Source organism: Littorina saxatilis, linkage group LG17 (assembly GCF_037325665.1).
Source record: "Littorina saxatilis isolate snail1 linkage group LG17, US_GU_Lsax_2.0, whole genome shotgun sequence".
NCBI lineage: Eukaryota > Metazoa > Mollusca > Gastropoda > Littorinimorpha > Littorinidae > Littorina > Littorina saxatilis.
Genome location: NC_090261.1, coordinates 55,584,374 through 55,610,287, shown reverse-complemented (window position 1 = coordinate 55,610,287; position 25,914 = coordinate 55,584,374). Strand labels below are relative to the sequence as shown.

The 25,914-nt window shown below is 40.7% G+C and overlaps 2 protein-coding genes across 5 annotated transcripts in view; one reads left to right on the top strand and one right to left on the bottom strand.

Annotated features, from left to right (window-relative positions):
* Positions 1-1,849: 1,849 nt before the first annotated feature.
* Positions 1,850-13,938, bottom strand: LOC138951668 (protein arginine methyltransferase NDUFAF7, mitochondrial-like). Its single transcript, XM_070323212.1, has 11 exons — positions 13,838-13,938; positions 12,773-12,936; positions 11,871-11,951; positions 9,477-9,587; positions 8,371-8,661; positions 6,445-6,570; positions 4,711-4,860; positions 3,368-3,470; positions 2,931-2,998; positions 2,354-2,559; positions 1,850-2,089 (listed from the first exon to the last, which is right to left on the bottom strand). The coding sequence occupies exons 1-10, from the start codon at positions 13,899-13,901 to the stop codon at positions 2,377-2,379; spliced, it is 1,341 nt and encodes a 446-aa protein (XP_070179313.1). The 5' UTR covers positions 13,902-13,938; the 3' UTR covers positions 1,850-2,089; positions 2,354-2,376.
* Positions 13,939-14,183: 245 nt separating this feature from the next.
* The window catches only part of LOC138951663 (ero1-like protein), a 30,484-nt gene continuing 18,753 nt past the window's right edge, over positions 14,184-25,914 (top strand). For 2 of the 4 annotated variants that reach the window (XM_070323206.1, XM_070323205.1), the window contains exons 1-8: positions 14,184-14,382; positions 17,858-17,977; positions 18,304-18,387; positions 20,904-20,957; positions 21,381-21,460; positions 22,127-22,200; positions 22,657-22,777; positions 23,303-23,368. In XM_070323206.1, the coding sequence (XP_070179307.1) occupies positions 14,281-14,382; positions 17,858-17,977; positions 18,304-18,387; positions 20,904-20,957; positions 21,381-21,460; positions 22,127-22,200; positions 22,657-22,777; positions 23,303-23,368 (701 nt within the window). In that variant the 5' untranslated portion in view covers positions 14,184-14,280. The remainder of the gene's footprint in view (positions 14,383-17,857; positions 17,978-18,303; positions 18,388-20,903; positions 20,958-21,380; positions 21,461-22,126; positions 22,201-22,656; positions 22,778-23,302; positions 23,369-25,914) is intronic. The other 2 variants (XM_070323208.1, XM_070323207.1) reach the window with 1 other exon arrangement.

Here is a 25,914-nt window from a genome sequence, read left to right as displayed (position 1 = left end):
GTGGGATGGTGTCCCACTCCTCCTGAAGTGCCTGCAATAGATCGCGGTGATTTGCCGGCGCTTCTTCTCGCCTGCGCACACGTCTGTCCAGTTCATCCCAGAGGTGTTCTATCGGGTTCATGTCTGGCGACATGGATGGCCAGGGAAGCACCTGGACATGGTGGTCGGTGAGGAACTGGGTGGTGAGTCGTGCTGTGTGCGGGCGAGCGTTGTCCTGCTGGAATATGGCATCCTGGTCAGCCAGAAGAGGAAGGGCGTGTGGGCGCAGAATTTCCTCCACGTATCGCTGGGCAGTTATGCGCCCTTGGACGTGCACCAGGGTGCTCCTTCCAGAGGTATTGATCGCCCCCCACACCATGACGCCTCCACCACCATGAACGGGTGCCTCATCCACACAGTTGGGCGCGTAACGTTCGTTTACTCTCCGGTAGACCCTCCTCCGACCATCATGTCGCTGGAGCAGGAAGTAGGACTCGTCGCTGAACCACACGTGTCTCCAGTGATTCCGGACGGTCCAGCGAAGGTGCTGGTTGCCCCACTGCACTCGGTTCTGGCGATGGCGGCGGGTGAGGACAGCTCCTCTGTGAGGTCTGCGAGCTCTCAAACCAGCTTCATGCAGGCGGTTCCGCACGGTCTGGTCCGATAATCGGTGTGGCCCGGGGAGAGCCTGGACAGAAGATGAGGCCGACAGGAAACGATTCCGGAGGTGGCGGAGCCGTATGAAGCGGTCGTGAGCAGCAGTTGTCGCCCTTGGTCTTCCCGCTCGTGGCAAGTCAGCAACGGAGCCAGTGGCTTGAAACCTGACCCACAGTCCACTGATGGTGCTCTGGGACACGTGGAAGTGCCTGGCGATTGCACTTTGACTTTGGCCTGCTTGTAAACGACCCAATGCAATTTGGCGGTCTTCTCTGCTCAATCGGGCCATCTTTCGTCGCTGAATTGTCGTCTGATTTCTTTGTGGCGAACAATCCGCTTTTATGGGTTTTGGAAGACATGGTGAGAGCTCAATATTCCCCGAGTTTCACGAGATTACACTGAAGCATGACGAGTGGTCATGCCAAATGAGCAATTTTGACATTGTAGCCACTGATAACGCATGCGTCACGTGCAGAGCTCACTTGTGGCAATGGACGAAAGGTCGACGACCAGATAAACATTTTCTGCAGTTTGGTGGATATCCTTGTAGCCATATAACTAAATTAACCAAATATTACAAGCTATGCGTTTCTTTTTTTGAACAGTATACATATCTGATAATCTCAATGTGCAGGGTTATTCCTCAACATAGCTTTTGTATTTTTCTTATTGGGGTGATACTGGGAAGGTGTTCTAGTGCTACTGTTTAGACATGGTATTTGTGTAAATAGTAATATCTTATAACATAATGTCCTTTTTCTCATAGTGAAATGCATAATTAGTTATAATTGTAAAATACCTTACGATGAATGAACGGAATGAGTAAATGCTGTAATTGTACGAATGTATCAGTATTTATAAATAAACCATCTATGAAAAGAAGTATGTTGTGTTGACCCAATGTATGACCCAAAAAGATGCAGGGCCCTCTGATAATCCTCTGAAACATCTCTTTTACGACCTAAAACAATCTGGAACAAGTAGGTCTTATTCAGAAGGGAGTATGAAAATGGCAGAGTAGCCAACTGTTATGCTTTTAGCGTAGCATACTATGTTGTAACTATGCTACACCTAAATACTCTTTGCTACAATGATCTCACTTAGAATGAGCACTTGTCACCTGGAACAACACCTCTGACTAGTGTGAATTTCTAAGGAACTATATTAAACAGTAGTTGCAGATCTGCTCAGTGTTGATTAGACAATTAGGAATAAAAAAAACCATGGTTTTTTTCACTCATTTATTTCATACAAATTGACAAAACCACACTATGTTATACAAAAACACACAAATAGCTTTGTTCAGTAGAGCAGTACACAAAAATGCAAACATAGATAATGTTAGTCTCAGAAACCACGCTTTTATATTTACCTTTACTCTCTCTCTCATACACACACACACACACTTTTTGTTCTCTCTCCTTTTCATGCAGGACACAGCCTAACTCTGTACACTACATTGGGTGTGCACGTTAAAGATTCCACGATTGGCAAAAGGGTCTTTCCTGGCAAAATTGCTTAGGCACAGTTAATAATTGTCTACCAATACCCGTGTGACTTGGAATAATAGGCCGTGAAAGGTAAATATGCGCCGAAATGGCTGCAATCTACTGGCCGTATAAAATTTCATCTCACACGGCATCACTGCAGAGCGCCTAGAACTGTACCCACGGAATATGCGCGATATAAAACTCATTGATTGATTGATTGATTGTACTGTCATAGTTTCTCATGAACTCTTCAGGTTGAAGTAGTTTTCAAGAAATCGGGTGTGTGGAAGCCTGCTGGTACATAGTCTGGTAAGGAAGGGTTCATCAAAGCCATGAACTTAAAGCGCTCGCCCATCTTGGTTGGGTTGGTCAGCATATCGTAGCCTGTCACCAAACTCTTCCAGTCCTCCTGCTTTGCTCTTTGCAGAAGCATCTAATGAAAAATAACAAAGTAAGGTCACCAGGTTGCAGTGCTATAAATCAATTCATAAATAAATAAACAAATCATTGGGTATACATGTCTACATAACTTGCACTAATTTTCAGTTAGGATATGAAGCAGAAACAAGCAGGCAAGTGCCAGTAGACATGCTTTGTGTCTGTGTTGAATTGCACAGATTATTTTTATACAAATTTACACAGTGGCAATGACATTTTCTTTCCAGTATGCATGTACACACGCAACCAGGATTAAGGATAAAAAACTGAGGTACCACAGTTAACAAGTATGAATTGAACAACAGAATTAAGATATTCTCTCATATCCATACTACAGTAAGTACATACAGGTAAGCGCTTCCTTACCTGTAGCCGAACTCCAATGCCCATGTTGACTAGGAACTCCTGCTGCGTGATTGGACCAAATGTTGACACTGTAACACGTACAGAGAAAAGAAAGATTTGTTATTTAGCTGCTGCAAAGAGACTTGCAAAAGTATTGTTATTTTAACTAATAATTTCTCAAACAAGCTGGCAAACCAGACCAGAAATTCAAATGCAAAAGTTGAATCATTGTGATTTCAGATCAATTTTCATGAAAAACACACCAGTTGTAAACATCTCTTCATTCAAATCCTATTCTTCAATGGAAACCATCCTCAGACAAAGCATTAAATATACTGTGCTTGGCAAGGACTAAAACAAATTACATCACAATTCTGCATGCTGTTTGAAATTTTTTTCTCCCACATATACCCACAAAAAGATCTGTTTTCTAAGATGCAAGAATACATGCATACTACCTCCTTCAACACACTGTTTGAGATATGCAAAGTCAACATCAGCCGTCAAGTCCGCAGCACCAGGCTCCACCAGGGGATCGTGAAGCTCATGCTGCTTGAACGCCTGCCAGAAACACGAAGAATTCTCTACTTTCTGTTCTTGTCTCATTGTTCATTCATCGCTAACAGAATTTGAATGTTGCACTACGTTCCAATAAACTTTTTTTTTTAAACACACATATCAATGCAGTTATGATTCCTTACTTGTCATTACCATCCTAAAAAAGTCAGCGACAGGCTGCTGAAAATTTGATCAACAATTTACCAAAACTGGTTTCTGTTGTGTAATCTTTTTACATTTAGTCAAGTTTTGACTAAATGTTTTAACATAGAGGGGGAATCGAGACGAGGGTCGTGGTGTGTGTGTGTGTGTCTGTGTGTGTGTGTAGAGCGATTCAGACTAAACTACTGGACCGATCTTTATGAAATTTTACATGAGAGTTCCTGGGAATGATATCCCCAGACGTTTTTTTAATTTTTTCGATAAATACCTTTGATGACGTCATATCCGGCTTTTTGTAAAAGTTGAGGCGGCACTGTCACACCCTCATTTTTCAATCAAATTGATTGAAATTTTGGCAAAGCAATCTTCGACGAAGGCCGGACTTTGGTATTGCATTTCAGCTTGGTGGCTTAAAATATAATTAATGAATTTGGTCATTAAAAATCAGAAACTTGTCATTAAATTAATTTTTTTTAAACGATCAAAAACAATTTCATCTTACTCTTCGTCATTTTCTGATTCCAAAAACATATACATATGTTATATTTGGATTACAAACAAGCTCTGAAAATTAAAAATATGAAATTTATGATTAAAATTAATTGTCCGAAATCGATTTAGAAACAATTTCATCTTATTCCTTGTCGGTCCCTCATTCCAAAAACATATAGATATGATATGTTTGGATTAAAAACAAACTCAGTACGCTAAAAAGAATAGAGATACAGAAAAGCGTGTTATCCTGCTCAGCGCGACCATTACCGCACTATTCTGGCTTGTCGATTTCACTGCCTTTGCCACGGGCGGTGGACTCACGAAACTCGACAGCTTGACTAAATGTTGTTATTTCGCCTTACGCGACTTGTTTGTTTTGATATCAATGCAGTGTCCAAAATACCAACAAAAGCATTCTGATAAATCGCAACTTTTCACACAAAGTAGACAATTCAATTCAATACATTTGCAGGTGCCTTAATTTTCCTCATGCTTTCTTATGACCTTCTTCTCAAGATGCAGTAGTAGTATATTTTTTTGGATTTTTATGTTTTCGTACAACTCCAAGCAAAACATGTCTACTCACTCTGAAAGTATCCCCCTTTTGCCCCGTGTGGCCGTAATCAATAAAGAGACCGAAGCCACCTTGTTGCTGTATTCGTTTTGCCACCTCCTGCACAGATTTGCCTGCCTCCGGACACACCTCTATGTGATCGCGTGAATCACCGTCAGACACCTAGAAAAATAGTAAATCAGAACGTTGGGAGGAATAAGCAATTTTAATGTCTATATGCTCTGTTATTCTGAATGTCGATTTCTCTCATCTTCGCTTCCATTACTTTCATTTAAACATTCTTTTTTCCCTAGAAGGCTCTATTCTTTTCAATATCTGATTTGCTCAGGGGGGGGGGGGGGGGGGTGTTATGTCTAAAAATGGGAGTTCCAAAATATTTTAATGTACCTCATATTCGAATAAACTGTAATTTGCCATCTGCAATTGTTCAAGTAAACATCCAATTACATGTACCTCAACTCCCCTAGCCTACCCCACCAAAAGCTGAGTCATCCTCATTTGCATTTCTTCACATTTATGATCTTTTCCATTTTCCAAAAGCTATCAACACCAAATGCAGAAATAGACAACCTGATTTTTTTTACATTTCAAACTGTTGTTAACTTAAATCTGAATACAAAACCAGAAAGCCTATATATGTACATGCCTTTCAAAACCTCCGAATTTAAGATTCCCTCCCTTTTAAGACCCTGTTTTCTCTGACTTCTTATTCACAGCCTCTATAAATCTACCCCCATTTTAAGACTCCCTCCTTTTTAAGACCAGATTTTTCAGATTTTTGGAGGTCTTAAAAGCGATAGGGGGGGGGGGGGGGAACTGTTGTGCACAAACTGACAGCCCTTACTTAATTTGCCATATTACACCACACTAGCAGTTCTCACAGCCCCTGGTAATTTCACAGCTGCTGCTTTACTGCTAGCTATATATCCTCGCTTCATAAAACCTACAGAAAAACAACTTGTATGTCCTATGCTAACATGAGTGTGGAATTTGTCATCTGTTGCCAAGAGTAAATGCACTAAATTGTTTATGGCAATAAAACCATTTTGGACCCCCGCCACACACACATTCAGCACAACTTTTTCTTTGACCGCAATAAACCGTATTGACTGCATTTCACCATATTGCTGAGTGTAAACCCTCCTCTCACAATCATTTCCATCAATAAACTATCTCTGTAAATAGAAATAATTCAACAGTGAAAATTACTTGGATGCGAAACCACTTATGACATAAAAGCAATTTTCACAACTAATGACTTGGTAAATACCAGCTAAAGTCCACCCCCCGCCCACCCCCACCCCTCCAGCAAATTCCCTTCCCTCATCCAATAGTGTTCCAATATCTAGTGTTTAGCTTAACCACCCACCCACCCCCACCCCAAGCTCATTTTGCAAGTACATTGTACAGTGTATACTTCAAGCTGGTACTGACAGCTGTCACACTTGAAAGCGCGGCCATCTGTTATTATGGCCTCACGGTGGAAACCAAGTTATCAGGAGATATCTAGATTTATCTTTACTGACAGATCTGCTGCACTGCGGATATAATTGTTTCCCCACAGAAGATACTCATCTCAGCTCTTGATTTGGCCATTTTATTTAATTATATAAAACTGGACAAAACTTCAACATTACTTTGAAAAGCAATGGGCAATAGCTCTCCCATTAACATGTTTAGGTCAAAATGCAATATACTGCTGCTTACTGCCACAAAGGTGGTTAAATAATCTTTAATAATATTCACCTTTAGAAATGTGGTGGCAGGTGTTCTCCCAGGTGAGAGAACAAACTGAAATGGAGTCTTCTTGTCACCCGTATTTTCATAACTTTTCAAGTCAACAAGCACTTCACACCATCCTTTCTCTGTCCTCTGAAATTACAAAAAATCAATACAAGTAAATCAGAACGTGCTTCCAAAAAATTATTCTGTAAAAAAACACCAGCTGTTCTGTTCTGCATCACATGTACTTGCAATTAAATCTACAGATGTTATGTTTGTTGCACACTTTTTTTTAAATTAATCTTTGACATCATCTTTGCTTTGGTTGCTCAAATAAATTTTAAAAATCATTTTAAGTAAAACTGAGTTTACAAAAAAAAGTGTTTTCCAAAGATAGCCATCTATATATATAAATATGACTTTTGTGTGTGTGTGTGTGTGTGTGTGTGTGTGTGTGTGTGTGTGTGTGTGTGTGTGTGTGTCCGCGATGCAAGGCCAAAGTTCTGGATGGATCTCTTTCAAATTTGGTGGCCATATTCAGGTACACCCCGGACACATCCTGGCCGATGAGATATTTCAACACGTGCTCTACCGAGTTTGGTTTTTCTCTGGATCCATTCCCAGTAACTCTTCCTTATCTTCTCCAGTGTTTTCAGCGTCAATCCATATTCCCGTTTCTATTTTTAGAAGGTCACTGTCGACAACGCTCAATCCATATTCCCGTTATACTATTTTTAGAAGGTCACTGTCCCGGCAAAGCCGGGTATTACTCTTCTCCAGTGTTTTGCGTGTTTATCTCCCTTCCTTCGTGCGGTGCAGCCGGGTATTCGGCTCGACGTCTTCCCGGCGAAGCGGGTATTCATCTAGTATTATATATATCTGCTGATATCTGACGATGCTCCTGCAAAAGATTTTTATTATGTGAAACTCAAACACACAAACATAATTATAGTACAGTGGAACCCCCTCTTTGGAGACCCCCAAAAATCAAAGAAAATCGGGTCTTAAAAAGGAGGGAGTCTTAAAAAGGAGGGAGTCTTTGTTTGTTTGTTCGTTCATGGGCTGAAACTCCCACGGCTTTTGCGTGTATGACCGTTTTTACCCCGCCATTTAGGCAGCCATACGCCGCTTTCGGAGGAAGCATGCTGGGTATTTTCGTGTTTCTATAACCCACCGAACTCTGACATGGACTACAGGATCTTTTTCGTGTGCACTTGGTCATGTGCTTGCGTGTACACACGGGGGAGTTCGGACACTGAGGAGAGTCTGCACACAAAGTGGACTCTGAGAAATAAATCTCTCGCCGAACGTGGGGACGAACTCACGCTGACAGCGGCCAACTGCATACAAATCCAGCGCGCTACCGACTGAGCTACATCCCCGCCCTCTGGAGGGTGTCTTGAAATGGGGTTAATTTTACAGAGGTTAAGAACAGAGAGTCTGAGAAAACGAGGTCTTTAATTAAAAGGAGTGAGTCTTAGATTGGGGAGGGGGGGGGGGGGGGTCTTCTTCTTCTTCAGCGTTCCAGAAATTTCTGGTTACGTGTGAGCTGGTTTGCCCATTTGGGTTCCCCACACTATACTCTGAGAGCATAGTCAGCTCACTCCGCTTTCGTTGAGTAGGCATGCTGGGTATTTTCGTGTTTCCATAACCCACCGAACTCTGACATGGATTACAGGATCTTTTCCATGCGCACTTGGTCTTGTGCTTGCGTGTACACACGAAGGGGGTCAAGTCACTAGCAGGTCTGCACATAAGTTGACCTGGGAGATCAGAAAAATCTCCACTCTTAACCCACCAGGCGGCAGCGATCGGGATTCGAACTCACGACCTCCTGATTAGGAGGCCAACGTCTTACCACCATGCCACTGCGCCCGTCGGGGGGGGGGGGGGTCCCAAAAAAGGGGGGTTCCACTGTACAAGAATCAGGTCATAGCAAGCAAAACTCACCTGAAATTTGTGTACTGGCAAAGCATCCAGGAACTCATGGCCAACAAAGAACGAAATCCCCTTGGGTACATCTTCAAGGGCACGATACCATGAAATAGGTGGTCCATATTTGGTCGTTCCTTGGCGGTAAGGACCAAGGCTTTGACCATCCGTCCCTTGCCCTGAGTCGCTGAGATCTGTGGGTTTTGTGTTGTCTGTGAGAAGCTGGGACTGCATCTGGCTTAGTGCTGGGCTGATTTCTACTAAATGAAAAGACACTTTGTCTTTCATGTCTGCAAACTGGCAGAAAACCTGTCACCAAAAAAATGATGTACTGAAATATTGTATTTTATATATGTCGTGCCGAATTCATGTAATTGCCGACTTCGCGGAATCGGCAACATTTTTGCCTATTTCGCGTAATCGGTAAAACGCTGCCCATTGCGCGAAATCGGCAGCGTTCTGCCGAAAACGCGAAAAGGCTTCCAAAATTTGCCCATTTTGCAAGATCGGCAGCCACTTTTTGGTTTTCAAGTTCTCAAATACCTGAGATATCATCACATTTGGACAACTAGATACTCGAATGCAATAATCGATAAGTTATGACAAGTTATTGCAGAAAGTGTAGTTTTCGTGCATTTTCGGAGTTATGCTCGACACAGACCAACATAGACCATACAAAACATAGTAGGGAGGTAAAGCAATGTTAATGCAATGTTCTGGTGACACAACAAGTAAGAGACTGGCTGTCGCTTTTGCGAAATGGACACATTTTAGGAGCCTTTACGCATTTTCGGCAAAACGCTGCCGATTTTGCGTAATGGGCAGCGTTTTGCTGATTACGCGAAATGGGCACAAATTATTGCCGATTCCGCGAATTCGGCAATTCCGTGAATTCGGCACGACATATACAATTCAGTCTCAAAAGCTGATTTATTTACACATTATTTGTAACCCTTCACACACACAAAAAAAGACAAAAAGAGTATTTTTGTGTAGTTGAACTCACATGTTCTTATTGCTTAAATTTGCAGAGAACAAGATGCTTAAAGAAGTGTGTGAATTTCTCATATTACGCCATTAACATTTGTGCATATTTCTGCTCTAATGTAGAAGATCTCAGTTACCCTCATAAGGTCCTGAGAAAGTGTTCCTCTGCCAGGTCCAAGCTCTACCACCTGAAGAGGTTGTCCTGGGTACAGGTTATGCCATTCGTTCACACACCACACCCCCAGCATCTAAAAATAAAAACAGTTGTCACTTCTCTGAAGGGACAATACACATGTATACTCACGGAATAAAATAACTTAACATTGTTTAAAATGTAATATCTCAAAATTGGGAAAAGTTACAGGAGTGATTTTTGTACCAACGTAAAGCTTGTTCAATTGCTCATTATGGGCAAAAAACCGGAATAGTCTGGCTTGTTCCGTTTTTTTGTTGTTGCAATTTGAGCTCAAAGACGCATGGTGTCATTTTGGAGTGTACAAACTTAGCACTGTGTGTTTGACAGCGCTGTGCATGCACTGAGTGCCTGGTCACTCCGAATCTCCTAGCAACATCAGTATATAAGTCATCCCTCCTCTCAACATCCCTATTGCGACGAGTCTATCGTTCACACACGTTCGTGGCATGGTGAAAGAGAAAGACAGAGTGGACAGTTTTGGGCAAAGAGAAAGAAACATGTTAGTGAGTTGTTCTCACTCACAAACAAACGGACAAACCAAAGGCAGTACTTTCATGCAATATTCGTGGATCAGCAGCAGACCTTTTGCAGGTTTCAAGTACGGGTAGACGTGCCCCGAGAGTCAAAGAGTGCAGGCCTACCTGTTTACAGCACACACAGCGTGCACTGGCTGTCGGCAGCGTCGGCAAGCTTAGGCGTCAGTCTAGTAAACTCCAAAATGACACCATGCGTCTTTGAGGACCAATTGTGAAAAAACTAAGCAACCGAGAACATTCCGTTTTTTTTCCTCTTCTCAGGAATTGATGGTTCTATGATCGTACCACCCCGCTCTCCTGCAACTTTTTCCGATTTTGAGATATTAAATTTTAAAACATGTTAAGTTATTTTATTCCGTGAGTATACTATAGCATGATCAAAATGTTGAGGAGAAAAGAGATGAAAATCTACAATTTGAGGAACATCCTAAAGAAAGCAAACCAAAATGTCTTTACTGATCAATGCTTTACTTCTCTATTTAAAAAAGGGATGAGCACAATTTCCTTATGACCACAATTTCCTTTTTCTCATTTCAAAAGAAAACAAAATAGAAACAAAGAAATGTATAAATAGTTAAAGCTGATAAAAGGATTGAACAAACAAAAAAGTTCATAAAACTTCTTTCCTCAACCCAACATAAAAACAAGTCGCGTAAGGCGAAAATACATTTAGTCAAGCTCAGTCGAACTCACAGAATGAAACTGAACGCATTGCATTTTTTTTCGTAAGACCGTACACTCGTAGCATCGTCTGTCCACCGCTCGTGGCAAAGGCAGTGAAATTAACAATCCAGAAAAGCGCGGTAGCGGTTGCGCTGAGGAAGATAGCACGCTTTTCTTTATCTCTACTCTTTTTAACTCTCTGAACGTGTTTTTAATCCAAACATATCATATCTATATGTTTTTGGAATCAGGAACGGACAAGGAATAAGATGAAATTGTTTTTAAATCGATTTTGAAAATTTGATTTTAATCATAATTTTTATATTTTTAATTTTCAGAGCTTGTTTTTAATCCGAATATAACATATTTATATGTTTTTGGAATCAGAAAATGATGAAGAATACGATAAACGTAATTATGGATCGTTTTATAAAAAAATAATTTTAATTACAATTTTCAGATTTTTAATGACCAAAGTCATTAATTAATTTGTAAGCCTCCAAGCTGAAATGCAATACCAAAGTCCGGCCTTCGTCGAAGATTGCTTGGCCAAAATTTCAATCAATTTGATTGAAAAATGAGGGTGTGACAGTGCTGCCTCAACTTTTACAAAATGCCGGATATGACGTCATCAAAGACATTTATCGAAAAAATCCTCTGGGGATATCATACCCAGGAACTCTCATGAAAAATGTCATAAAGATCGGTCAAGTAGTTTACTCTAAATCGCTCTACACACACACACACACACACCACGACCCTCGTCTCGATTCCCCTCTACGTTAAAACATTTAGTCAAAACTTGACTAAAAGTAAAACAATAAAGAGACCAAAAAGCAATGTACTCACGTTAAAATGACGAACACGGAACGAATAACGGCGACGTTTCGACCTAAGGGTCTTCTTCAAAAAAAGAAGAAGAAGAAGAAGAAGAAGAAGAAGAAGAAGAAGAAGAAGAAGACCCTTAGAAGAAACCCTTAGGTCTTGCCTGAAGAAGACCCTTAGGTCGAAACGTCGCCGTTATTCGTTCCGTGTTCGTCATTTTAACGTGAGTACATTGCTTTTTGGTCTCTTTATTGTTCCCTCTCACATGCAGTCGCCATTGTTTAATAAAAGTAAAACAGCAAAAAACATACCTCTCCAAACATCTGACTAATCTCAGGGGATGTTATGAAATCTCCTTTGCTCCCAAACACATCTCTGTGCATGTAGTAACCCTGCAAAAAGCCATGGCGTTTAAGTTAAGCTGCAATTCAAATACAGACATGATCATGCTTCAAACTTTTTGATTTAGTCAACACAAAAATACAAAGTTCACGCGACACATGAAAAATTAATATGCTGTTTTTATTGGTTATGCAAATAGTAAGGATAAAGAAAATGTGTGTATTAAATGAGTTGAAATGTACTTCAGAAAAACAATAAAAGCAATGTATGTGGTTTAAGTATGTAAGCACAACATATACTTTATATCCCATGAATCTAACCGTTTAAAGTCAACAAACGTAGTCACAATAAAAACAAAATTTCAACCTGTGCTTGAATATGTCACTCCTAACAGTATAACAGTTAACACATTTTTCTTCTTCTGTATACATATAATGCATTTTTTAACAGGATTACAGTGGAACCTCCCTTTTAAGACCTAAAAAATATTCAAGAAAATCGGATCTGAAAAAAGAGTGAGTCTAAACACAGAAACATTTGAAAGTCTGAAATTTGGGGGGGTCACTGCATAATGAAGGGATGTGGGGCAAGTCATGTAAATGGGAGATGGGGGACATTGGCTTCAAGATGCTGAACAAGGGTAATAATCAATGGATAACACTTTGATGGACATTTCCCTGGGAATAAGTACAGTGGAACCCCCTTTTACAACCCCCCAGTTTAAGACTCCCTCCTTTTTAAGACCTCGTTTTTTCAGACTTTCTGTTCATAACCTCTGTACCCCCATTTTAAGACTCCCTCCTTTTTAAGACCCAATTTCCTCAGAACTTTTGAAGTCTTAAAAGGGGGGGTTCCACTGCACAAAACCTACAGCATCAGCACTTGTGAGAACAGTTTTCATGTACTCTGCCACTGTGATGGGTCCAGTGGTTTTGATTCGGGCCTGAAGATACTGCATCACTTTGTTGTCGTCCGAAGACGCAGAACTGGACAAACGTTTCCCATGTTGCAGGCAGCAGGTGCTGGAGTTTAAACCTATATAAAACAACAAAAATAAATTAAGGAATGTATATATATATTACAGTCGAACCTGTCCTGGCGATCACCTGTCTTCGTAACGACCACGGCCCATCATGACCTCCCAAAAGAAACTCTGCGAACTGCTTTCCTGCATAATGAACCTTCCGTATTTGTCTATATATATTATAAGGACCACTTTTGTTGGTCTCTTGTGTGATGGTTATAGACAGCTTCAACTGTACAATTAATAAATGAATGAATGAATGTTTTCTATCTGCATGATTAAACATATGGGTATTACTATATCATTGTGCATTGAACATAAATCTGGTTGAAATCAAAGTGGTCACTGTTCACCTGTACTCTGCTGCCACATTCTCAGCCACTTACAGGTGAAATGCCCCAAACAAAAAAGCAGTATAAGGCCACTAAATCACAAAAATGGCCCGGGACACCTGATATTCAGGTGCATTTTTCTGTATCCTCTCCTCTTCCTTCCTAATCAAACCATTTACTTTTATTCATGCTGATTTCTTCCACAAAGCAAATACAAGCTGAAACAAAATTGTACTTGTAATTCTTGTTCCAACATCTACACATAAAACTACTTCAATGCCCATGATGATGATGAAAGACAAATATCTTGGTTGCATCATTTCACAACGGCTGAGTGCGTGCTATGTCACACGAGAGAAATGTGTACACACGTGGGCTTGAAACAACCATAACACGTCAGATTGTCCAGCTAACGTGCTGATTGCCACGATAGCTAAACAGGGGTGGTTACCAAACGATCATCATCGATCATGATTATCATCAAAGGCATTATACGCCCAGACACTATCTCGTCATTAAAAAGTCCACACATTTCACAGAAGGATAATCAACACAATAAAAAGAGAATTGAGTCAATTACTGTTGAAGAATCTTGCATAAACAGACAAATGCCTTGTGCACTTCAACGTTTTGAAACAGGTCATCTTGACAGAACGTGCGTCTGCTTCACCGGAAGGGTAACCCCGAAGTATTGGGGAATTCCGAGTCTCGTTTCCAAACAGAAGACACGTCAGCTAAACATTTTATCGGACTATATTCTTCCGCTTCGATCTCAAATATCACATCAAAGTTTAGAAAAATACAGAATAAGGAACTGTTAACACACGGTACCAACAACAATTTCCTGCAATGTCTATAAATATGTACACATTTTCTTGCAAGGGCTGACGTGTGGAGAACTATATTTCAGTGCTGCAGGAGTTCCTATCTTTCATTACGCAGCTAGTAAACATCCGTTATCACAAAAATACGGCTGCACCGGCATGCACGCTCATATGTTGACGTTTTGCTTCAATCTGTAAAATGTTGTCTCCAGCCAGATTGATGCTTCTACCACTATTAGTGTGTCACTGTGTTACCACAACAAACTGGAGTGATAAAGTGTCCGATGCCTGTTTTTGCAAGGTAAGACGTACAGGTGCTTGATGTTGACAAATTTAACGAACTGCACACGTTAACTTTACTGTTATTATTGTGTTAGTGTTACATCCATCGTCTATACATGGATGTAAGCTGTAATGTAGCTTGTGTCCCATCAGCTGGATGAGCTTCGGGATTGGAGAGGATTAAAAAGGATGAAATAAACAGTCAAATATGAAGTCTGTGGATGAAAAAGGGAGAGGAAAAAATAGGAAAGAAGAGAGTGCAGCTGCATACAGTACACAGACCACGTTCAAGTGACAACTGACAAGGAAGTTTCTCAGTGAGTGGCTCTGTCTCACTGACTCAGTTTTTGTTTTGAGTCTTGCAGGCAAGTAGGTCTACCCGTTGTACTTGTAGTAAAGAAAACAGTATAGCTTGGATGAAACTCTCCTTTAAATATAATACATTTCTTCTTAAAATACTGTTTTTTGTATTCTAATGGCAATTGAGTGATCAAGGATGCGCAGAGACTTTCTACTGAAATTTGTTAAAAATCTCTTAGCATTGCAAAATAGAGAGAGAGAAAAATGTGTCCCTTCACAGACAGCCCTATTGGGGAAATCAGACCCTCCTCGGACAAGACCGATATTTCAAAGAGAATCTACTACCTCGAGGGGAGAGAGTATCAACAGAGAAATCTAGTCCAGAGGAAGACCATTGTTTTACTACCGTGACCAGACACGTGTTTCGACAGGAATGTGTCTCATCAGTGGTCTAGGTAGATATGGCGAGAGTTGTCAACCCATGGTATCCAACCAAGAAGTAAACCACTCTCTCTCCATATATAACTAGGCAAATATTTAAAAACAATCTCCTCAAAAGTGTATATCATATATATTTAAATATATTCCGAATTATATTATATGCCGGTATTACTAGAATACAGAATACAGTATTTATTGAGCCAAGTGACATTAAAAAACATTTAAAGCACAAGGAATTTCGCGTAGTGTTGGTAAAATCACGCACACACACACACCCACACACACACTGACACACACACACACGCCCACACATACACTGACATACACACCAACACACACACGCCCACACTACAGCAGTCACGATCACACCATCACACGCAGGGCAGACATGAGGTAAAACAAATGACAATCATCTATTAAAAGAAAATGTACAAAGAGTGGTCTAAGATGCTGGTGGAAGGGTCTACACAGAATACAATTTTATAATCTAATGCATAGTTAGAACTAGCCCATCCCCTCCACCCACCCACTCATGAATAACTAAAATAATGCAGCTAAAGAAAATGTTGGAAATCAGGAATCACACATCAAAGTCCCACTCAACCCCCCCCCCCCTCCCCACCACCACCACCACCACTACCTAACACTGAGTCACAGGATGTGGTATGTGGTGAGCTCACCGCCAGCAGGATCACCGACTGTGAGGCTGCCCAACTGAGGGATGGGATGCGTTAAGGGAGGAAACAGCTTGGGGGAAGAAAGAGGTCTGGAGACGACGAGTGCGTGCCCCCAGGGATCGGAATCGACGACCTGAGGGCAGGCGCTCGAAGAGGGGATGGCCAGGGTGGGACTCGTCAGCCACAATTTTCTGGGCTCTGGAAGCTCCAGCTTGTTCTTGAGCAGCTGGGAGGTGTTGCCGTACCACACTGTGATGGAGAATGTCAAGATGCTCTCCACCACGGCCCTGTAGAACTGGACCAGGATGACCTGGCTGAGGCGGAACTTCTTGAGCTGGCGCAAGAAGTAGAGGCGTTGCCGCGCTCGCTTGACGATGGCGTCAACGTTATCATCTCAGCACAGGTCGTTGGAGATGGTGGTGCCACTATTAGCGATACTTACTGTGAGCACAGTCCTTGTACAAATTTATCAAATTGTATGACTCTCAAACAGTCTTGTTTTCCTTTTAGTATACGTTACAGCAACATCACATCCGAAGCCATTTGTGGATAAAGCCACATTGGTACATGTAATTAAATCTCTTGTTTCTGTTAGAATAGCCACTTCATTATCCCATCGCAAACAAAAATTATACATAGATATATATCACTTCTAGTTCTTTCCAATGAAAATCTTTCAAAAACAAGCCAGTCACACTACCCAGATGTGTTTAGGTGTAATCAACCACCTGCACTTCTGGCAGAGTGACCAAGATCTTTAGTTTTACATGCCAGCCACGGTAGTGAATCATGTTTGTCCCAGCCCAGATTCAAACCCATACAGTGCTCAGCTACTGAGCTACTGGGCCCTTGGAACTTTAACTTTAGCGTTACAAATTCAAACAATCCAGTACCATAATTGCATTATATCTGATAAAACTTTGAAATTTCTAATTATTACTATTTATTACAATGAAATATTCTGGTAGCTTTATAGTGGTTTAATTAAGTGTGTAGGTGAAACTCTTACAAACACATACAACACAACTACCAATGACACTGCTAGTGTGCTTTACCAAATGCTCAGGGTTCTTTTCTTGGAGATACAGTGGGTTGTTCACATTTGACTGTATTATTACCCAAACCTTTAGAACTACAAGATAATTAGATAATTACAATCGGGTACAGAAACCTGTTTCAGACTAAGGAGGCTACAGTGACGGAATGAGTTACTAAAGTGATCATAATGTGTGTCCTTGGTCCAGGAAATGTGAAGTGGCATTAATTGATTAAACTTTAAAGGGATTTATTTGAGTAATTTACATGACCATTGGATCTTTTGTAAAATAAGAAAAAAGAGAGCTTTTGCAAATGATACAACATAGTTTTTCCTTTTAACACTTTCTACCCCACCTATGTTGACCAAGTTTTTATTTAGCTGAGACCAGCTGTGCTGCAGCAGGTCACTCGGAATTGTATTAACTGTGTAGTAACTGTGTATCAACACGCTGGAATGCAGGCGTTAGATGGACGTTACAGGAAGCGACTGAAGCTAACTGTTTGAGCGGATATATCCGTACCTGGTCAGATAGACTCATAGAGCCATATGAGTGGGTACGGATATATCCGTACCTGGGAGACAATGAGTTAAGTGGGTGACTGACCAAAGAAAAGGAGCTGGTGGAAAGAGAGGGAAATGTTTTGCAGCCTGCTGTTGCTTGAAGGAGTTGTGATGTTAATTGAAAGGAGGGAGAGATTCTAAACATTGTTTTGCTGGTTCAGTGCCAGGCGGTGGGTGGTGTGCAAGGCCCTTCTGTGCACACAGTCATGCAGAGACCCAAAGGTTTTCTGTCAAGGATATTCTTTTGAACGGCCTGGTAAACCACTCTTTGTAGTAATCTGTGTAGGGACAACCTTCTTGTTTTTGCCTTCTCCTGCTTCCTTTTCTCCTAAATACTGAACCTCCCTCCCCTTTCCCCCCATCTCAGCTTGCTTTGAGGAAACAGGACTTGACCAGTTAACCCGACTGTTAATATTTTGAAGGGATTAACAACACTTCCTTGAATTAAAGTTAAAAAATTCTTTTTGATGTTTCAGTTACAAGGAGAAGTGGATGACTGTTCGTGCAAGGTAGAAAGCCTGGATTCCCTGAATAACAACAAAATTTACCCCAGGCTGAAAAGTTTGATGACCAACAACTATTTCAAATATTTCAAGGTGAGTTGACATTTTGTGTTATTATTTTAAATATAAATCTTTGCGATTAATTAAAATCTCAACACATTATATTTATATTAGTAACAAGTTTGAATCAATTACAACAACAACAACAACAACAACAAAGTCCCTGTGAACATTATACTTTCACTTTCTACCATTTCAGTGCTTTTGAAGTTGAGAAATGTTTTTGCTTTCTTGTCAGTGTTTCATTTGTTTATAAAGGAGGAAAAAATACTTCAGTGCTGTTTGTAACACTGATTTAACAGTCACAACTCGTTGGTTGTGTTGTCTTCTTTAAATGTCATAATCTTTATCACGAACAGGTCAATCTTAAAAAAAGATGCCCCTTTTGGACAGATGATAGCCGCTGTGCAATGAAGGACTGCCATGTCAACGTTTGCGAACCGGTCAGTAGGATCTTCATTTTTGTACACATTCGGGGGGTGGGGTGGGGGGGGGCTGGGGGGAGGAGGAGTGGGTGGATGGATATAGATTGCATTTGGCTGTTGTATTTCAGTGAAAGTTCAACAGCTTCTGTGGCCTAGCTGACATCTTTTATGTGGTTGTTTTTGACATGGAATTTAATGTCCATGTTAACAAAAAAACTAAATTATCTGAACCCTCTGGCTTTGATATTCTATTATCAACAGCTGTTGTCTGTGAGCAGTGTTTGTCTGGCTGAATACAGAGGAACCCCCCCCCCCCCCCCCCCCCTCATTTTTTAAATTTTTTACTAAGACCTTCAAATATATGCATAAAATCAAAGAGGTAAATTTACAGTAATTATGAACACGAAAATCAAGGTCTTTAAAGGTGGCAGGAAGTACGTGGGTCTTGATTAAAAGGGGGTTCCACTGTAGAATCAAAAGATTTTATCTTTTGTTCGCATTGTCCATTATGTTCACAGGTGATAAATTGTACATGTAATGCATGATGACAACAGATTCTGGTTGATAAACCCACCATGATGATTATGTATCAGGTACTAGAATACCAAGATGTGTGTGGAAACTGATGCCTGAATCCTTTTGCCACTGTATTTTATTATTGGCTTATGACCAATCAGAGAACAGAATTTGTGGTGTTTTTTGTTGTTGTCTCTGTGACTGCATGAGATTGAGAAACTTGCTGAAATCTGTTCAGCCAACAAAAACTTGCTGAGTTCTGTTGTGCAACAAAAAAACTTAATGAATTCTGTACTAGAAAACAAAAACTTGCTGAAGTCTGTAATGTGCAACAAAAGCTTGCACAAATCTTTATGTCAACTATAAATAAAACATGCTTTGATATTTTTGAGTCACTTGAGAAAAAGTGACTCTATGTAATCGGTCAGTGTTAGTCTGTCCGGCCGGCCGTCCGGCCGGCCGTCCGTAGACACCACCTTAACGTTGGACTTTTCTCGGAAACTATCAAAGCGATCGGGCTCATATTTTGTTTAGTCGTGACCTCCAATGACCTCTACACTTTAACGATGGTTTCGTTGACCTTTGACCTTTTTCAAGGTCACAGGTCAGCGTCAAAGGAAAAATTAGACATTTTATATCTTTGACAAAGTTCATCGGATGTGATTGAAACTTTGTAGGATTATTCTTTACATCAAAGTATTTACATCTGTAGCCTTTTACGAACGTTATCAGAAAAACAAGGGAGATAACTAGCCTTTTCTGTTCGGCAACACACAACTTAACGTTGGGCTTTTCTCAGAAACTATAAAAGTGACCGGGCTCAAATTTTATGTGAACGTGACTCATTGTGTTGTGAATAGCAATTTCTTCCTGTCCATCTGATGCCTCATATAATATTCAGAACTGCGAAAGTGACTCGATCGAGCGTTTGCTCTTCTTGTTTCATTCTGTTTCTTAATGTTTTCCCCCTTTCTATGTGTGATCGGTCACTGACAACTTTCCATCAGCAGGTAGAGGTTGCATTGTATGAGCATTGTATGAAACATATACATTTCTCAGTAAAAGCTGTGACCAGATATATTCTTACGCATGAATGTATATCATTATCTTGTTTTTCTGGTTCATTGATCAGTAATACTTCAGTCTGATACACTGTTGTGCTGGAAACTGATTGATATGCCATCATGGACAGGCATACAATGCAAAACAATACAATACAACTTTATTGTCTGATTTGTCGATACAAAGAGACATTTTTCATTTAGGTAGTTAAAAAATATGTACAGTAAATGTGACAGGGAGACTACCGTCGCCCTTCACAGCAGACTCTGCAGAGTTGTTCGCCTTTGAAGTAGGCAACACCTGTGGATTGTAGAGTTCTGTTTGTGATGGGGTCTGGCGGCTTTTGTCTCTCTGTATGTTCATGGATTCCTTTGCGAATGCATAACAGTTTTTATAGGGCTTAGAAATAAGCTCTAAAATTCTCAATCCTGTTTGATTGGACTTCGCCTCCAAAGGTGATTGTGGTGTTTTGGCACTCAGTTACATAAACACTGCTTCAGTCATAGCAAATAACTTAACAGCTTAGTACCAACACCACAGTCAGTGGTAAAACACACCTTCACTCCACACATCTTATTAACCATTCAGCAGGCCTGAAAGTGGCGAGTATTTTACTCGCCATGGCGAGTAGAAACATGTAAATGGTGAGTATAAATGTTAATCCACTCGCCAAATGCTAGTAAAGGTTCTGAAACAAATGGTTGGTTTGGCGAGTAAAAAGACTAAAATTTGCTCTCTGGCTAGTAAATTATGAGAAGTACTAGCCAAAGGCGAGTACCCCATTTTGTGGACTTTCAGCGCTGCTCAGTATACCCACATTCAATCCAGTCAACCACACAGACCCACACAAATTCTATCAAATTCACCTTTGAGCATTGGTGATTGTGTCAAAAGAAACAGATTTTCAAATGCGTATAAATATATATATATATCCGTTCTTGGTTATTGTGTTGCAGGATAGTGTGCCATTTGCTGACAAAAAAGAAAACAAGCAAGAACCTGAAAACAAGGTATGGCTCATGTAGATAAAGAGACCAAAAATACTGTATTTGTTCTTCTGCTATGGCCCATGTATATGATGTAGCTTATAGATATAATATGTTTGATTGAAATGTGTCTTTTTCAGTGCGTGATATGTAAACAGGATCTGGAACTGTTAGTCAACTTTTTCGCAGTTGAATATCTCATGCTTGACGGACTAAATGTCGTTATATAGAGGAGAACAAAACTGTTTAAAAGTGTGACGCAGTTGGTGATTATGTATTTCTTAGATATTATTCCATTTACTGTATTGACAAACCTGGTTTCATCGTGGAGAGAATTTTTTGTAAATAAGAAAATGAGTACATGTACTTCTTTGGTCTTTTTTCTGACATTATGTAAATCAGATGTATGCAAATCAGCATCTCAGCTTTTACATTGTTCTGTGGCAGTATTCCAAAGAAGCTCAGAATGGGAACCATGCCAATTGTGAAGAAGAGAGAGAACTGGGTGCCCTAGACACTTCATTAAGGTTTGCAAATTCTCCCCCCCCCCCCCCCCCTTTTTTTTGTTTTTGTTTTGTTGTGTGTGTTTCAGGGGGGGGGGGGTAGCTCTGTACTAACCAAAGAACAGACCTATTGTAATTTTATTTTGGTCTGCTTTGTTTTCCTCTTCCACATATTAATGGAGGAGATGTTTAAGTGTGTATTGTGATAGTCAATCAGTGATTGTAAAAGGGAGGGTGGGTGTAATGTGTTTTTCTGGTCAGAGCAGACATCTTTCATTCTAATACAGCATGTATGGCCCCCGGCTTGAGTGGCCACCTGCCAGGAGAAAGTGGCGAGCCCAGTTATTACTTGCATCTGAGGCTTGATTTGACTGATAAGGATGACATATTATTGGAACACATGCTGTGGTCTATCAGCCTATACAAATAAAACGCAATAGAGTTTAGCTTCTAAGGATGTCAACGTCACAGCATCTATGCAGAGTAGGATATACACTTTGAAAGACTTCGGTTAAGTTTAATACTCAAATGTACTGGACTTTATGGACAGAAGTGGGCTTGATCCGTCATTGTGTGCAAGGGATTTGCTGATATTTTGAACATCCCATGACAAAATGGACACTGTTTTATATATTTGATGTTTTGTGGCAAAGTAGAACAAAATACAGATGGAGATTTCTCTATTTACAGTGATGAAAGCAAGAAGAAGTTCAGAGAATGGAAGGCGTATGATGACTCCCTGGATATGTTTTGTGAAATTGATGGTGAGTAAAACAAGAATACAGTGGAACCCCCTTTTAAGACCTCAAAAATGGGAGAAAACCAGGTCTTCGGGGGGGGGGGGGGGGGGGGGGAGACAGTCTTCAGACTGTGGTAAATTTACAGACATTTTTATCGGGAATTCTTCAGAGCTTGAGGTTTAAGGAGAAAGGGGGTCATAAAATGTGGGTCTTTGAGTAGGGGGAGGGGGTTCCACTGTACAAGCATGTATATACGTTCATGTATCTGTTTCTTTATCTTGGTATGCTTGTATTTCTATCTATTTACTTTTCTTTTCTTTTTTTTGCAAGGGGGTGGGGGGGGGGGCTTATATATTACTGTTATACATTGTATTTTCCTATTTAATTTGATTTTATAAAAGAAAAGATTGTGAAGTAGAAGTACAGTATGTGTGTGCAAGCAAGAATATTAAAAGTATCATGATTGTCCTTTTTGTGCAGATGAGCATTCGGCAGACGTGCAGTATGTCGACCTGCTCAAAAACCCAGAGAGGTACACAGGCTACAAAGGTGCATCTCCACGACGCATTTGGCGTTCTGTGTACGAAGAAAACTGCTTCAAGTAAGAGTGACTGTTTTGCTGTCGTTTATCAAGTACAACAATGGTTTCAAGTAGGAAAGTAGATTTAGTGTAGACCCAGTGTACTCCCACATTCACACATCTGTTCCACCCTTATTCTTTCTGCACTAGTGACATCATTAGAACTGATCATCATCTGTTTTAACTAGTACGCCTAGTTGTCTACTGTCTGCAGTGCACCCTCTTATCAGTAGAAAAAAGGCTGCTTATTAACTGAATAACACAAACCATTCGTAGACCTAACTTTTGATGAGTTACTCTCAGTTAACTACCCGCATTGTAAAGTTAAGTTCGCTTGACACAGGGCTAGGTGATGACATGGGGGGATGTGTTTGCAAAAGCATGCTAAAATGAACCTTTTGCACTTTTTATTGAAGTTAAACAACAATGTGGATGAAACCGTATGAGGTTTAGCTTCTTGTTACACGAGAGACTGAGGACCAGTCTCTTTAATCAGTGTAGAAACAATAGAAGAAATATGCCTTTCTTTCTGATGGTGTGGATCAGCATGTACAGTAGATCTACCACCAAACGGACGTCACGCAAGTTAGGGGCAAGTTCATATTCGGAGGGGTAAGGTCAATCTGTTACATGTTTTTGCGTTCAAGATTCAATTGAATTTAAAGTAACACAGTCTGTTCATGCCAAATTCAAGCATAACTACAATATCATACTGTTGCTTGTCAATGGATAAACATGTGTACAGAATCATCAAGAAAGTTGAAGTCATGAAAACTGGGTGATATTGAAAGCTGATACCTCAATAAAATTGGTATCTGACCAGAGAGTTTGTAAGATTATCCGATTTGGCATCTGAAACGTAACAGTTTTGAGCCGCCAATAACTCACAATGGTTACAAATGCATAGCCTGTTTCCGAGTGGAAATGGAATTTATATGAAGATTCTGCACAATTTTGTGTGAAGCTAAACTGGAAGTCACACTCACACAATGAAAATAAGGTGAAACTTTTGCAAAGTGAGCAAAGAAAATAGATTCTTACTTGACCAGTCCACTCAGTGCAGTCTATCCAAACAGCTCAAAAAAGTATGCGTGGTCATTCATCTTTTTTGTTGCGTTTACTGACAGTGTTGTTATGGAAACAATCACAGTTCGCTGATAGATTTCCAGAGCAAATCTCCAATAATCATGGAACCAATTATTGAACTCAGCTGCATTCATTCTGTAATGCATTGACCATTGTCGATATTCGTTCCATAAATCTCTCATTGCAATTTGATGTTCAACTTAACTCTCTGCCTCCAGTGACATGGGAAGTAACTCAGTCGATTTCGAAATTTAAAGTATTGTAGCAAAGTAACCACAGTGAGTTTTCCGGAATTATAAATGCACAAACAATGCAGGAAGCCTGTTCAAATTAAAACAAAAATCATTTCATTTTCTCTATTATCCCAATGCTGGGAAAGCATACATCATACGTAGCATTGTGTAGGACAGACATTTTAGGTTCTTCCAAGATCTGCAAATGGATTTTGAGCAGGCGATATTGGGAGCTCGCTCTGGGAGACATTGTGTTCAATTGTCAAGAATGAGCATGACTTGTTAATACAGTGGAACCCCTCTCTAGCGACCTTGAAAATGTTGACAAAAAGCGGTCCTTATGGAGGGGGGTCCTTACAGAGGGAGGGGGCGGGGTCAGGAGGCCACAAAGAAAGTCACCTCAGATTTTCTTAAAAAAAGAAAACAGAGAAGTTTGAGTTGCTGATGACCGTTTCCTCAAGCAAACTGCTTCGATTTCATGTTTGACATTGTCGATGGTGTCCACCAGTTCTGGTGCATGTTTCAATGCAAAAAGAGTTAGTTTCTGAGCAAGCATTCTTTACAGCAGTCCCTGCAATGATGAAGGCCCTCCGAGAAAGAGAGTGAAAAATCGGCCACCGTTCTCAGCATCACGTATCTGTGTGTAATCTCTTTCATTGACAAGATACTCTTGTTTCCCCCAGCCTTGACCAGTGAGTCGGTTACCTAATCTGTGAACCCTTCAGTTGTGTTGCTTTGTCAAAAGTTAGACACAGTCAACTAGTTTTGCTCTGAGTGAACAGTGCAGCTGGCCTCAATTAACCTCTCTGGCCACAGCACCAAACAGTACATGGCTGGGGGGAGGGGAAGAGAGAGAGGGGGGGGGGGGGGGGTAGCTGGCTAAACTCAGTGGGGTGTCCGGTGTCACTGCATGTCAGCAGGAAGAGCATTGGAGAGAAATAGAGAGGTGTACTCTTCCAAACAATTTCCAAGGATCAGTTGTCAGGGCTTTGGGTAGTCAGTGAGGGAGAGTGAGAGCGGTGTTGTGTACAGTTTATTTTCGACTGAAGAGTGAAAAGTCACTGCCACAAGATCGGCATGCAGTCAATAAAGCCAGACAAAAAGAATGATTATGACATGCGGCTCAGTCTATCTGCTGTTTTTTTTTTTATTCAAACTGGTTTTCAACGCTTATTCTCACAAAGCATCTGCACACCTGCCTCTGTGCTGTGTTTGTGTGGCTGCTTTCCTATGATGTCAGTGCATGGTGAGTGCGTTCACTGCCTTGTCACCACTTTCCCACCTTTTCAGAATGTTTTCTTTGTCTTGGATAATTCTTTGAATTTGCGATTTTCCAACATCAAGACTTTTTGCAATCGCAATGGCAGTTTCTCCCTTTTTGTGTCTGTTCACAACATTCACTCGATTTTCGAGAGTTTTTCTTTTCTTTGTAGACGCCATGTCGATCTCCACTGCTCTCCTGTCCAAAGACTGTCTATTCTGACTGAATTGAACGGTGTATGTTGGTCACGTGAGTTTGTTTTCTCGATGATTGGTTTGTGATGTTTACTCAGCCCACCCAACCATCACACCTCTCAGCGGTTTAGTGCCTTTGCTTATGCGAGACGGTTATAACTGGTTATAACCGGTTTGTCAGTGATGCATTACCTGACTGAGAGTCTTGGCTTTGTCTGACAAAGTCGTTACACAAGCTGTTAGGTCGGTCCTTAGACGTTAGAGCGGGGTGGTCGCTACACTGGTGACAACTATATAAGGAAACACATCGGTTAAAAAAAAAGGGGGTCGTTGTGGCGGGGTAGTCGTTAGAGAGGGGGGTCTTTGTGAGGGGTTCCACTGTAT

Coding starts and splice junctions, on each gene's coding strand:
- LOC138951668 (XM_070323212.1), bottom strand. CDS start 13,901: ATGACCTGTTTCAAAACGTTGAAGTGCACAAGGCATTTGTCTGTTTAT. Junction 6,571..8,370: donor TGCCAGTACACAAATTTCAG/GTGAGTTTTGCT, acceptor TTGTAATTTCAG/AGGACAGAGAAAGGATGGTG. Junction 4,861..6,444: donor CTGCCACCACATTTCTAAAG/GTGAATATTATT, acceptor CTATTTTTCTAG/GTGTCTGACGGTGATTCACG.